Source organism: Podarcis raffonei, chromosome 2, assembly GCF_027172205.1.
Source record: "Podarcis raffonei isolate rPodRaf1 chromosome 2, rPodRaf1.pri, whole genome shotgun sequence".
Taxonomy (NCBI): domain Eukaryota; kingdom Metazoa; phylum Chordata; class Lepidosauria; order Squamata; family Lacertidae; genus Podarcis; species Podarcis raffonei.
This window is the reverse complement of record NC_070603.1, coordinates 36,221,148-36,236,708: the sequence shown is the minus strand read 5'-3', so window position 1 is coordinate 36,236,708 and position 15,561 is coordinate 36,221,148. Positions and strand designations below refer to the sequence as shown.

Genomic DNA, 15,561 nt, shown 5'->3' with positions numbered 1-15,561 from the left:
ATCCACTGTATGCAGCTATAGTGAAGTAAAATTGTACAACTGGTGAAAATGAGCAGTGGCTGGTTGTCCCACCTCTCTGGAGAGCTGATGAGTTTCTGTTTTGTTTTTTTAAAAAAATCAGCAGCAAGGGAATCTAATGAAAGATTACTTGTAGAGAACATTTCTGAGAGACTTGAGATTTTTGCTTCATGGTACTTGACGAAATTGGGGGGGGGGGTGTTAGTTTCTTTTGAAGTGGCCCTGAGTGGCCTAATTGCTAGATGGAGTTAAGACAGTGGCGTAGCGTGGGTTGTCAGCACCCGGGGCAAGGCAAGTAATTTGCGCCCCCTAACCCATGGATTTACGTCCCCTAACCCGTGGATTTGCGCCCCCTAACCCTAACCCCCAACAAACACTCTGTGGGGTGTTGCGCCCGGTGCGGCCGGCCCCCCCTGCACCCCCCACGCTACGCCACTGAGTTAAGATGACCATTTTAGCTGCAGGTGCTCATCAGAATTGCAGGGGCAGCCTGACATGTAACACTATCCACTTTTATGTGTGTAAGTTCCTCAGATGCGTCCTCAAGGGAATTGAATAATGGGCCTTGCATAATGCCTGCTTTTATAATCTGCCAAATAGGGACGCGGGTGGCGCTGTGGGTAAAACCTCAGTGCCTAGGACTTGCCGATCACATGGTCGGCGGTTCGAATCCCCGCGGCAGGGTGCGCTCCCGTCGTTCGGTCCCAGCGCCTGCCAACCTAGCAGTTCAAAAGCACCTCCGGGTGCAAGTAGATAAATAGGGACCGCTTACCAGCGGGAAGGTAAACGGCGTTCCGTGTGCTGCGCTGGCTCGCCAGATGCAGCTTGTCACGCTGGCCACGTGACCCGGAAGTGTCTGCGGACAGCGCTGGCTCCCAGCCTATAGAGTGAGATGAGCGCACAACCCTAGAGTCTGTCAAGACTGGCCCGTACGGGCAGGGGTACCTTTACCTTTACCTTTTTAAATAGCAAAAAGAAGGCAATGGAGAAAATGCTTCATAATATAATCTCATATCCAGCAGGGAGAAACCTCCTCTATCTTTCGTGTCTATCAGTATTTTATATTTTATTCTTGGTTTTTCCACTCACCTCTGTTTCTAGAATCAGTCTCCTGAACTCTGAGTTAAGTGACTTTCACTGGACAACTCCTTATGCACATGCTTCAGTTCCCAGTGTATGAATAGTCATTTGTTAGTTTTCTTGTGAATTTCAATAGCTTCCTTCCTTTAGTTCTCCTTGAACCTGCCTCCATTGTAGGAAGAAGAGGAAGAGGAAGAAGGGGAGGAGGAGGAGTAGTCTGGATTTGATATCCGCTTTATCACTACCCTAAGGAGTCTCCAAGCGGCTAACATTCTCCTTTCCCTTCCTCCCCCACAACAAACACTCTGTGGGGTGAGTGGGGCTGAGAGACATCAAAGAAGTGTGACTGGCCCAAGGTCACCCAGCAGCTGCATGTGGAGGAGCGGAGACGCTCACCCAGTTCCCCAGATTACGAGTCTACTACTCTTAACCACTACACCACACCACACTCACTCCCAAATGAGTTGGGTGAGGATATGTGCTTCTCTCAAGAGGGCCAGCTCTATCATGAGGCAGAGTGAGGCAGACACCTTAGGCAACAAATGCTGAGGGGTGGGGAGTGGACTGATTCATGCTACCTCACTGGACCACCCTGAAGGTAGTCTGCTGCCCTCATTTGTAGTGGAGATGTTGTTCCATGTTGAAGTAAGCCTCAGCTGTCAGTTTGGTCAGCTTTTATACATAGGATGAGGGGAGGTGCCATCTTTGTCTTCGTCCTAGAAACCAAAATGTATTGAGGCAGCTCTGTCTGTGAAGAACACATTTATTTCGAACCAGGAGAGAGTCCTACATCACCTGTTGAAAATCAGTTTGGGAGTGGGGGGTATGGCTGCAGTTTTATTCCACCCAGATAGTGGATTCGTTGCTATGTTATGAAATCAGTATTCAGTAGCATATATCACAGGCTGTAAATTACTGTGGTGGTCAAGGTTGGTTTTTCTTCAGCTCCTCCCACTTTCTGCTCATGTGCACAATTTAGCAATGGAAATCTTGCTCCTCCTTTCACTCCTCCTCCAGTAGTGGAACCAAGCTAAGATAAGCAGCTAACCACATGCCACAATGTCTCCTCTTTCAGAAACATTAACCCTTAGCTAGAAACATTAGAGAGAAACCTGTCAATCAGCCAGAGGACTTGAAAAAGATGAAGAGACGGCATGAGAAGGAACTGAAGAAGGATGAGATGCGTATTAAATATCTCCCTCTACTGTAGAACATTTGGACCAGGGAGGTAAATAAAGATATATATATAAAGGATGTGTTTATACAGTTACCGTGCATGATTCATGCCAGAAGAATTGTTAGACTAAATATAGAGATTATTGATAGGGAGCATTGCAGACCTTGACGTAGGAACAACCAGTTCTGGATACAATAAGGTTTAATGGAGGTTGGCTGACATGGTCAGACAAAAGTTTCCAAGAACCTCAGAAGAGGAGGTAGGATCCAAAAGGTGAGGACCAAGGGGGTTTGTGGAGTGTAGATGAGAGACTTTGCTACTCTACTATATATTCTGCATTCTGGGATTGTTTGTTTGTCTTGAATTTGGTATGTCTCCAGTTTGGGACGCGGGTGGCGCTGTGGGTTAAACCACAGAGCCTAGGACTTGCTGATCAGAAGGTTCGCGGTTCGAATCCCTGCGACGGGGTCAGCTCCCGTTGCTCGGTCCCTGCTCCCGCCCACCTAGCAGTTTGAAAGCACGTCAAAGTGCAAGTAGATAAATAGGTAAACGGCGTTTCCGTGCGCTGCTCTAGTTCGCCAGAAGCGGCTTAGTCATGCTGGCCACATGACCCGGAAGCTGTACACCAGCTCCCACGGCTGATAAAGCGAGATGAGCGCCACAACCCCAGAGTCGGCCACGACTGGACCTAATGGTCAGGGGTCCCTTTACCTTTACCTATGTTTCCAGTTACAAAAAGAAGAGGAGGAGGAGGAGGAGGAGGAGGAGGAGGAGAAGAAGAAGAAGAAGAAGGCGGCTCCATGGAGGTTGAACTGAAAAAATAATGTTGCACAAATACTTTTTAAGGAATTTCTGCTGGAATCCACAATAGTGGTTTGATTAAGTTTCCTTATAGAATATTGTACTCAGAGCTGTGTGCATTATCCATATCAACTGCCATCAATCAGATACCAGGAGTTAGAAAGGATTCATACAGAATAATCTGTACCTATCTATCAGGAAGAGATGGAACACAAAAGAGGACCTCAGCCCCTGACCTAGCTTTTATTGACAAAATTCAACAAACAGCTCTCGCTGCTGAGATTTCCGTTCACTGAACATCAAGTCCAAGCTATATAGAAAATTACTTTGTGCTGAAAATTGCACAAATAGCATCAGGGTGAAAGCAAAATATATCCACCAGGCATGGCCCAATGGCCTCTTTGTAAGATCTGCAATTTGTATTATTTGTACATATAATACATGCAAATTTCCTGTAACCCATGGCCATAGTTTTGTGTGTGCAATGTTCCCTAGAGAGAGAAAACTTATCTGTGCACTAACTACATTGCACAAGTAATCAGAATAATAAAGTTGACTTTAAAGCCTTTCCTCTCTCTTAGCATCTCAAGTCCAACTTGACGTACTGTCCTATTTTGCTATAACCAAGATGTAAAAACATGGACTTTGCCCCCAGTAAACGCTCATTCCTACACTGTGGGATTGCACTGTGGTACTGTATATGCCATAGAAAAACACCCTTGTTTTGCATCATATACATTAAATATTAGGTAGGGTCCTCATTTTATGGTCTTCAGATTATTAAAAAGCCTTACATATTTTCTGAACTATTTTGGATGAATGAAATTGACTGTACACACAATTTCAGCAAAGAAATAACACACACTGGCAATCTTTTATTATACAGACAGAAAGCATCTGCTATACATCATTATTGTTTCTGTTTCTACCATTGTAAGTTGATTGATTTATTGCAGGCATGATAACAGAAGTGGGTCCTATGAAGAAAATAATCTGCTCACTCTAGGAAAGCAAATCAAACAAACAAATTGGCAAACCTATTGACTGTATACTGTTGTTTTGGCAGTGAGTAGGGGGAATATTATGAGATACAAGAATTTATTTTTAGGTCTAAACTTGTGTGATTAAGAGTGCAATCAAACGCATGTTTACTCAGAAATAACTCCCAATGAGTTCAGTTGGGCCTATTCTCACATTAAGTATGCACAGATTGAAGCATAAGCAATGAAGATACAATGCAGTACAAATAAGTTTTATGGACAGAATAATGTAATTCTTTGGACAGAAAAACTAAGCATAAGACTTAAGATTCCTAAACCCACCATGAACTTTATTCACAACTGTCAGCGCTGCCCAAGGCCCCAGCTCACACAAGACCGACGCTGCTTCTTCCTCAAGTTAAAAGGTCTTTATTGAAGTTCAGTTTTATTTCCAGACGCGCAGCGCGCAACGCTACGTCTATGCCTTAGACCGTAGAAGTCCCATCTGAATCTCCTCCCCCCTGACACCAGCTTAAGATTCTAGCCTTACTCCACCTCTTCCTCTGTTCCTTCTTTCTCTGGGTCCTCCTGCTAGTCGGAGTCTCAGCCCTCCTAGATTCTTCCGACGCTGAGTCCGCCGACTCTTCTCCCCCTCTCTTTCGGGCTTTAGGACCTGGCTCCCAATCCGGGTTTTCTGCTGTCCCGCGCTCCTCCACATTTGAACTTGGCGCGCGCGCGCAGCCTCCCACTTTCCTTCTGACCGTTACACTTGTGTCACTGCTCCCTCTTTCGGGGAGGCTAGCTGGACCTGGCCTTCCCTCCGTTTCCCCACTCCCCGATGGAGGAGAAGCTGGTCCTGACTCATGTGACTCTTCCCCCCCACTGTGCTCTGGTGGGGGAACTGGTCCTAATCCTCCGCTTCTCCTTTGGGACTCCCCTCTGGTTCCTTGTTTATGGATCGTCCCCCCTGGGACTCGCCTCGCCCTTACCATAGGCGCCCCCTCCTGGGAATCTTCTGATTCGCTGGAGAAGCTCATGGAATCTCTCGGGCCACTGTCATATTCCCCTACGCTCCCCTCTGATTCCTCTCCTCCGCTCTCTATTTACTCTCTCCCCTGCTCTTCTGCTCCTGAGCCTCTGACATCAACCCATCAAAGGCAGTTGGAACCATGAGTTGTTGGACTCAAATCTAGATCTGGAGAGTGTACGGCCCACTCTGGGTGCCCAAGATCAGAGATGGGGAACCTGTGGCTCTCCACATGTTCCTGGACTCCAGCTCCTATCATCTCCGGCCATTAGCCATGTTGCCTGGGGTTGATGGGAACTGAAACGCAACATCATCTAGAGCAGTGCTATTTTTCTAGAAAAAGAGGTGCCAGAACTTACCATGAACACTTCCCTTGTTCTTTTAGAATGGCCACCTGAGAGGTATCGGAACTCAGTTCCGGTGAGTTCTGGCTGGGGGGAAAAGCCCTGATCAGGGACCACAGATTTCCCATCTCTACACTGAAGGATGGAAGTTAGAATCTGTAGTACGTGCAGTATGTACACACACACACACACAGAGAGAGAGAGAGAGAGAGAGAGAGGGAGGGACAGACAGACAGACTTTATAAGATTCATATTTGCTGGCAGTGAAGGGACTAAACTCTACTCCTCCTGAAGGGGGCTTTGTGACTTGAGCACAGAGAGATCATGGTTTACCCTTGTAACAGATTCCAGAGGTTTCCTACTCAAAGTCCAAAGTCCTTGACACAATCAACCAGCCAGTCTCATTTTCTGATGTAGTAATCCTTCTCTTCTTCCTTTAGGCTATAGAACCCCATTCCCCAGGCCCCTGTAATACACTGGTGAGTCCAGATTCCCAGTACAATAATTGCTTGATCAGCTAATCTCTTCAACGGAGTTTTATTTGAATTCATTTATTTACTTATCAAATTTGTATAATGCCCTTCCTCCGAAGATCACAGGGCAGTTCACAGCATAAAAATACAAAATGAGAACACAAAATGCACAACAATGAAAACAAACCAATAACTGAAGCCACTTTAAAAATGTGCAAAATGAAATGAAGACACCTTCCAGTGCTGTTCTCTGCATGTAGCACTACTTCATGCTCAGTATACTGTGAGCTTTGCTTTGCTGAGTCTCTGATAGTGCAATGGCTTCTGGTGGAGAAGGGAGCGATGAACAATCAAATATCATTGGCTGGAGCCATCTGCTGGTTCTTGTGTTTTCAGCCACTATCTTCTGTTCTTAAAACCTTACATCCTTCAGTTGCCAAGGAATTCATCCTTTGGTTAGAGCCTAGAGAAAAGGCACTTTTCTAAGTGACATTGACAGTGATGAAAGGGTTGGTGACTCTCTCTTGGCGACTCAGCTGCTCTGCCTCACCCCATGTCTGGATGGGGATTTGACAGCAGCTGGAGGCCCTGGCATGCGTGGGCTCACTGACGTGTATCACCTCTGTCAGATCCGCTTCCAAGATGCTCACTGTGTGAGTCACCTGTGCCACATGAACCTTGTTGGTCACTCTTTTGTGCAAGAGGCAACTGAAGATCTTCTTGAATCCCTTACGGAAATGTTTGGATACCAGAGCGTAGACGATGGGGTTGACACATGAGTTGGCGTATGAAATCAGGTGGGAGAGGATTCTGAGCACATAGGTCGCATTGTTCAGTGGGAAGTAGCCAAACCAAAAGCAGAGGATGACCAAGTGATGGGGCAGCCAGCAAAGGCAGAAGAGAACAGCCACAATGATGATCATCCGCGTGACCTTGCGCTTGCCCTTCTTGGAATCAGACATGTCTTTAATGGGGTCCACCGACGTCCAGAGGTAACGGATGGTCCTCACGTAGGTGAGGCTCAGAATCAGGACAGGAATGACATAACTGAAGGCAAAAGTGCAGAGGTCCATAACTTTGCGCTGAGAGACTTTCCAGATGGGATGGCAGACAGTAACATTGGCCACCTGAAACTCCTGGTAGTAACTGATGTAAGGTCCAGAGAAGATGAAGGAAAGGCCCCAGATGAGACAAATGGCGGTGAGGGCATTCCTGGGGGTTCGCAGTTCTCTTGAATGCAAAGGGTACCTTATGGCCAGATACCTAGGAAGGCAAAAATAAAGTAAGAGAAGGTCACGATGCTGGGGTGGTAGCAGCATTTAAATCAAATCAAATCTAGTAAATACTGTATGTGGGAAGAAACCAAAGTTACAGGGTGTGGTTATGATGGTAAATGCGATAGCCAAAATAATATCTTGAATGTTGGAGAAGTTTCTCCCTGTGATGAAATGGCAGCACCAGAGTCCACTATCATACAATAGAGCTCCTTAACTCAATATGTGAAAACAACAAAGTGTCTTGTGGCACCTTAAAGACTAGCAAATTTATTATGCCTTAAGTTTCTGTTGACAAATTTCCACTTTGTTGGATGCATGAGGTGTGTTTTTGTGTGTGTGTGTGTGTGTGTGTGTGTGTGTGTGTGGATAGATTGTGGGGAAATGAAATGTAGAATAGTACAGATGGTGATAATTGCAACACACAAAGTTGTTGTTGATAGCTCTGGCACTGGAGAGCCAATTAACGTGGAATGCAATTTTTATTTTTTAAAAAACAAATTTTAAAAATTCACCTTAGTATTCAGCTAGTTTTGCTAAGAGTAGACCCACTGAAATTAAGGGACCTAACTCAATCATGTTCATTAATATCAATGGGTCTACTCTGAGTAAAACTTAGCTACATACCACCCAGTGTCCCAATTCAGTCTGTAATATCAACAACTTTTTTTTTACATAGTCAATATTAATAAAGTAATTCAGTGTCTTTATTTTTTATTTTTTGTATTTCTCTTCCTCCACCCTCTGCATTTCATTTCCTTCTAACCTCACTATATGCACATATCTGTAACACAGGATATTATTTCATATATGAATGTGACTAACAGGTTTTCATAATTGTATAATATACAGCTGCACTTACCAAGCAGCTAGGATACGTTGAGGTTCCCCCAAAAATATGCTCTTCAAGCAGCCTGGAAGTAGTTATTTCAGAGAAACCCTTCTTTACCCACCCACCCTTATTTTTTTATTTTCAATTTACAACATAACTTCACCAGCAACAAAATGCTTTCACATTACAATTTTGTTCTTTTTTTAACCAAAACCATATGAACAATAGATTCTCATATTAAAAATTTAATTTACTTTTGTCATTGTAAGAACACCGACTGCATATATTTGGGTGCAAATATTTGAGTTAAATTTTAGGACAGGTTACCTCAACAAAAGGAGTCAGGAAGCCTTTGGACATGTGTTGACATGTGAAATAAAAGAATGCCAAATCTCACAATCTACCTGACTGTGGCTCTGTGGCTCTGTGACTGTGGTCTGTATAGTATTGGGATAATTTGTTCAAAGGGAGTTCTCGATGTAAGGGCATAGACAAGATGACCCTTGTGATGCTGTTATTCTGGGGCCCCTCCTTTGTTTAGACAATGTTTCCTTTTTGGATCCATTGTCCTGGATTTGTAAAACACTAAGTATATTGATGGAACAGTGAGAAAGTTATGAAACAAAGTTTTACATGCATGCAAGGAAGTGGGAGGCAGGGAATCGTTAGTAGCTGCGGAGATATTGATACTCTATAGTGACTCTAAAAGTCCAACCCCCCCCCCCGCTCCTCAACCGCTTGCTCACCTGTCTAGGGATACAGTTGTGAGGGTGAAGCTGCTGGCATACATGGTCAGGTAAATGAAGAAGTGCACTGCTTTGCACATGAGTGGCCCAAAGATCCAGTCATCCAGGGTGTAGATGGTGGCCTGGAAGGGCACGCAGAAGACTATAAAGCACAGGTCGGCCACTCCCAGATTGAGGATGAAGAGGTTGGTGGTGTTGTTGACTTGCCTGTTCCTCAGCAGCACTGCCAGCACCAGAGAGTTGCCCACCGTGCCTACCAGGAAAATCAGAGAATACGCTAGAGGAATGAGGATAGACACCAGATGCCAACAGCTGCTCTCGCTGCTTCCTGAAGAGTTTAGCTGGGGCAATGTTCTGTTCATCTTGGAAGCAAGTTGCATGCCCTGATTAGGGAGGAGACGATGGAGAAAGGCTTAGCCAGGAGGAGACAGATGGCTTCTGTTTGGAAGTCAACTTTTCTTCTAAGAAATTGTTTCCATCATAGCAGATCTTTTGCACAGTGACTCTCCTCTTTGCAGTCCTTCAGCTCAGCCCAAGTCCCATTCACAGATGCTGGGCTTCTGCCTGCCATCAAGTTTTTTTAAAACGGTACCGTTAAAGCTCCAAGTTTATTTCCTTTCGCAGCAAACAGATTCCGACTTTGTATGGCGCTGGAGTGCCTTTCAGACAGCTGCCTTTTCTCTGAAGGAAAGCCCTTGCTGGCAGCCACTCTTGTAGGTGTGCGAAGCTGAAGGACTAAACTTCTTGCCAGTTGCGCTTTTATGGGCGTTTTAATATAGCGCTCAGTGCGTTCTGAATCCATGCTATGCTTGGGGGACTAATATAGTCAAGCCTGCCTCTTGTTTCCAGGGAGACAAACAGCTAAAATAAAAGGAAATGGTATCTATGGAAACACAGACCCCTCCCCACATGCATACTACACACACTGAACATTCAGAGTGTTTGGAAGTCTGGGGCTTGCCCATGTGCTTTTGGAAGAACAGAAGGATTGCTTTAGTGATAAATAAATTGACATTCCTTTGCTGATAACTTCATACTGCAAAGGGATGAACTGTTGTTCAACCCTTCGTTGGTGCATCAGGGAAGGGGCAGAATCTTCCAAGATATGTAAGAGCTAGTGGTGCACACATTAACAGCTACCACATGCAGCCGGCTCAGATATTTACACATATCTCTGCTGAGTGTAGCGGCTGAAAAATGTGCCACCGTGCTCATGCGAATCACCGTCAGCAGTGGAGAATCTGCAGTCCAGAATACAGAATGCTGGAGGCATGAGTCCCAGCCAGTGTGGTGTAGTGGTTAAGAGCGGTAGTCTCGTAATCTGGGGAACCGGGTTCGCTTCCCCGCTCCTCCACATGCAGCTGCTGGGTGACCTTGGGCCAATCACACTTCTCTGAAGTCTCTCAGCCCCACTCACCTCACAGAGTGTTTGTTGTGGGGGAGGAAGGGAAAGGAGAATGTTAGCCGCTTTGAGACTCCTTTGGGTAGTGATAAAGCAGGATATCAAATCCAGACTCTTCTTCTCTTCTTCAGTAGAATGAAGGTGGTAGACCCTCCTTTATTTGAAGATTATAAGCAGAGGTTGGATGAGCATCTGTCATGGATTCCTGAATTGCACGGGGTTGGACTAGATGACCCTTGGGAACTCCCTTCCATGACGCTTACTGTTGAGGATTTAGAATTTAACGAAGATCATGCTTAGACTGATGAGGAACAGTGCTAATAAAACATCCTATCATTTCTTGTGTGTGGAGGAAGAATGTGAACGTAATGACCTGATGTTTCTGGGCTCTTCTCCAATTTTTCCAAAGCAATGTTTATATTTCTTAGAAGAAACTGTCTCCCAGTCTCCTGCACTGAGTACATCCATAAGTTCTTCTTCCTCCAGTTCTTCCAAATCCCACGGTGTTCCCAGGCTGAGCGACTGTAAAATATGATTTGCTTCTTTCTTCGTTGATGGCAGAATGAGTAATACCAGCATCCTCTACACAGAGAAAAAATGGGAAGCCCCAGCGATAAGAGTATTCGAGCTGCCTAAAATTTCTCTGTTCTCATTGTTTCTGTACTAAAAGCCTTGCAGCACCACATTATTATTATTATTATTATTATTATTATTATTATTATTATTCTGCCCCCTTTCTCTTTGATAGTTTCCATAAATTCATATTTAATGAGAAAGTTGTCAGAGCAAATAATAACATCATGAGGAAATGCTGACTGGCCATTGCTCTCCAGGGTCTCAGGCAGAAAAAAAACGTATTTCCCAGCCCCTGCTACCTAATAGCTTTAACTGGAAATGGCAAAGATTGAAATGGCAGGGGCTTTTCTGCATGCAAACTAAGTGCTCCACCACTGAGGCACAACACACCATTTTTTTGTATGCCAAAGCACCAAATTAGAATAATAGCAAAGTCCCATATAGAGGCACCCTCATCGGAACAGATTGGGCTGCTGCCGCCACATAGCTGCTAACTTGCATACCATATGGTGTGCTCTCTACTCTGTGGAATAAGGGTGGTAATGATTTTGGCTATAAGCACATTATTGGTCAAATCCAGCAAGATCTGTGACATGGAATAGAAGGGAGAGGCTATCTGTAGACGAGCAGTCTCCAACCTTTTTTTGGTCCAGGGGCATTCTGGGAATTTTGAAAAGGCATAGACAGCACCAGTCAGAAAATGGTTGCCACCAGCAGTGTAGCCAAGCACAAAATGGATGCCAACTCCAGAAGAGCAGAAAAGAAAAGAAAAATAGTTCAAATATGAGAAGATCCATTCATTTTGTTGTTGTTGTTAGCAAAATATGTTTGAAAAGCTTTCTTCTTTGCCAGACACTATTGGGCACAAGGAGAAGGGGACGACAGAGGACGAGATGGTTGGATAGTGTTCTCAAAGCTACCAGCATGAGTTTGACCAAGCTGCAGGAGGCAGTGGAAGACAGGAGTGCCTGGCGTGCTCTGGTCCATGGGGTCACAAAGAGTCAGACACGACTAAACGACTACACAACAACAACAACAATTAAGTCTTGGTTGTTATATTGTCTGTCGCTGGTATGCTGCTGGCAATTACAACTAGAAAATAAAAGGTAACTGAATCCTGGGATAATTTAGAATTATTACAGCCAGCCACACACTTGAATTGTCACAAATAAAAAGACATACTTAATGCTGGCTTGCAAGCTGTTTTTGTTGTTTTTATTAATTTTGTGAAATAGAAAAGAAGTACATGGAAAATTACAGAAAATACCAAGTATGGAGTGTATGAGGAGATAATAAGAACGTTTCTGCTTTTCTGTACTAAGCTGTCTCCTACTCAAACAACTTTGAAACAGTCCTTGATTTGGGCCAGGCATCGTGCTGGTGCTGGTGGGGAGTGATGAAAATAAGGATATATCTGGAACGAACCCCATCATCATATACAACAACTTGGGAACAATCAGAAAAAGTAATGATATTGACACCTCTGCACTCTACCCCGACTACAATTCCCATAGTTCCCTGTGAAGAGGAACTGATGGTTAAACTGAAGGAATGGGTTTCTGTGCAGTCAGTTTATAACTGACTCAACCCCCCCTTTTCTTCTTAGCATTTCTAAAATGCAGAAAACTTGAGCTGATGAGCAAATGCATAACAAGGACATAGATGTATAAACAAACTCTCTCCTTTATCAGTCATGGCAAGGGATGGCCTTGGCTGTTCCAGCCGAGTAGGGGTGACATATCTAGGGCTTATCTTACATGCTGATGCACAGACCTAGTCCGGGAACAGCGCCAGAGTGTGTTCTTGGAGATGGTGACCTCTTGCTCCAAGATAAGAGTAGGAACAGGAATATCCTTTTATGGTCAGAAGTACAGGAAGGAATACCCTTTTATGGTTAAGAATACCGGAGCAGGAACATATGTGATGTCAACCTGTGTGTATAGGCTGACATGGTTGGATTCCTGGGGAAGGAAGGAGAGGGTGCCTGGAGGATATATATACTGCATGAAATTTCTCATTTCCTTGGACTTGCTGTGGACACACCACGCAGGTGCCTTTCTGCTGTTCCGGAGAGCAGAAATAAAGAACTCTTTCTCTGAACCAACCCTCGGTGTCATTTGACTTCCTTCCTCCTGTCCGGGAGCAACGCAGACCCAATTGCTGAACTCCAATAAGGCTACAAAACCACTCTTGGAATTGTACCCCTCAGAGGGGGTATAAAGGTCTCCTAAAAACTCTCAGCACCCTTATTAAATGATGGTGTCCCAGATGAACTCAACTATTGTGTATGGTTGCAGGGTTACAAGTGCTCCTATAGGAGACCTGTCCCAAGTTGTTAGGGTGTTATGTACTAAGCTTGGATCCTAGAACAATAGGCAAGTAGGATCCTAGAATGCAAAAACTGATTGGCTTGCAGGAGAAGACCAATCAGGCTCCAGGAGGGAAGCAGAATCAGCCAATCAGACGGGACTCATTGTGTAAATAATGTACAGTGGTATCTCAGCTTACATACGCTTCAGGTTACAGATGCTTCAGGTTACAGACTCCGCTAACCCAGAAATAGTACCTCGGGTTAAGAACTTTGCTTCAGGATGAGAACAGAAATTGTGCTCCGGCAGCGCAGCGGCAGAGGCAGAGGGAGGCCTCATTAGCTAAAGTGGTGCTTCAGGTTAAGAACAGTTTCAGGTTAAGAACAGACCTCCGGAACTTAACCAGAGGCCCCACTGTATATAAAAGCTTGAGGTTTGGGGGGAAATTCAATCACTGTTTTACAAGCTGTGATAAAGAGCATGAAATCGCTATAGGACTCCGAGTATATTTCAGGTCGCATCATGTTGTAGACTGCTGTTGAACTGCTGAGAGCCATTGGGTTGCAGTGGACAGGGGCATATTCTGCTTGAATGTAGAAGACTAGTTCAGATCCTGTTTTGTCTATGAAACCTTCTGAGCAAGTCACTGTTTTTGTGAAGTTAAGGTTCCCATCCAGCTTATTGTTCTTTGAACCTAGCAAGTGGACAGTGGACACATCTCAGTCACCATGCCCTTTGAAAACAGGTATCACTTTAGGAACTTGAGATATAAAATCAGAAATGGAGTGGTCATGTGGGAAGAAATCTTTTCATTCCTGTCATCACACAATATGGCACTGAATATTTGAAAACATCCACAGGAGGCAGAAAATCAGCCTGCATCCATTTTTCTATTAGGAACTACAAAAAACAAAACAAAACAAAAGTCGAAAGTATTCAGGAGCCACAACAAAAGCCCTTGTGGATTTAAGCAAGCTGCACAGAAATAGAGGTGACACAAGAGAAATGAGCTGTAGCAGAATTTTACTAATTCTTTATTAATATTAAAGTGCATTTCCCCCAGGGCAGAAGGAAGGATGTGTGCAACTTGATGCCACTCTCATTTTAAAATGCAGTGCGCACAGACCTGCAAATGGGAAATATATTAGCAAAAATAGCAGTTATGAATGTGATGTATTTTACTGGGCAGAGTAAAAGCCTCCTATAAGGTCAACGTGACAATTCAATTTTTAAAAAATATGTCTGGAGAAGAAATCTAATTTACTACTGAGAGACTCACATTCTGAAAAGATGATGAAAATGGATTGAACAAGTTGGAGCCTGTGAACAGTCCAAGGAGAGTCCAATTTCCCCCTCCACATGTGGCTGTTTCACTGACAAAGAAAACCCAAAGGTCTTAGCACACAGTTAAACTATGGAACTCACTCCCACAGGAGACAATTTAGGCTACCAACTTAGATGGCTTTAAAAAAAGGATTAGACAAATCCATGGTCTAATGGCTACTAGCCATGATGGCTATGCTGTGCCCCCACAGGTGGAGGTAGTAATGCTTTTGAATAGCAGGTGCTGGAAACCGCAAGAGGGGAGAGTGTGCTTGAGGGTTTCCCACAGATGCCTGCTTGGCCACTGTGAGAACAGAATGCTGGACTAGATGGGTCATTGGTCTGATCCAGCAGGCTCCTTTCGAGGGGGAATTACACTCCAGTAACACATGTTAGAGGGACACGGGTGGCGCTGTGGGTAAAACCTCAGTGCCTAGGACTTGCCGATCGCATGGTCGGCGGTTCGAATCCCCGCGGCGGGGTGCGCTCCCATCGTTCGGTCCCAGCGCCTGCCAACCTAGCAGTTCGAAAGCACCCCCGGGTGCAAGTAGATAAATAGGGACCGCTTACCAGCGGGAAGGTAAACGGCGTTCCGTGTGCTGCGCTGGCTCTCCAGATGCAGCTTGTCACACTGGCCACGTGACCCGGAAGTGTCTGCAGACAGCGCTGGCTCCCGGCCTATAGAGTGAGATGAGCGCACAACCCTAGAGTCTGGCAAGACTGGCCCGAACGGGCAGGGGTACCTTTACCTTTACCTTTTAACACATGTCAACAGAACACGCATACTCAGAGCCCAGCTCTCCTTCCCCTTCATTTGGGGTTGAAGGGAGAAACCTATTCACCACCAGCCAGATCTTTGTGCAGTGAAATGTCCACTGGAGGACCCTGGAAGGCCACAATCATAGCCAGAGAACTGCCTAGTAAGTATGCTTAACACATGGGCAGGGAGGGGACCTGTGACCCTGCACTCCAGCTCCCATCAGCCATGACCAGTGCCATGCTGGCCTAAGCAGATGTTATTACAAACATTATAACTCATGATCTCCTCTCCTCTCTCTCTCAGCACTTCAGTACTCTAAACATAAACCTTTATGGGTGTAACAGGGAAGCATGTCTCCCATTTTAATCCATTAAAAAATGATTGGCTTTGCTATCAAAAGTCTGGGGAACACAATAATGTTTTTTTTACAGTGTCCTGG

The 15,561-nt window shown here is 44.9% G+C and overlaps 1 protein-coding gene across 1 annotated transcript; it reads right to left on the bottom strand.

Moving 5' to 3' along the window:
- Nucleotides 1-5,206: 5,206 nt before the first annotated feature.
- Nucleotides 5,207-9,623, bottom strand: GALR2 (galanin receptor 2). The gene is made up of 2 exons (XM_053375974.1): nt 8,753-9,623; nt 5,207-7,163 (listed from the first exon to the last, which is right to left on the bottom strand). Exons 1-2 carry the CDS (start codon nt 9,130-9,132, stop codon nt 6,383-6,385), a joined length of 1,161 nt encoding a protein of 386 aa, XP_053231949.1. The 5' UTR covers nt 9,133-9,623; the 3' UTR covers nt 5,207-6,382.
- Nucleotides 9,624-15,561: the final 5,938 nt, after the last annotated feature.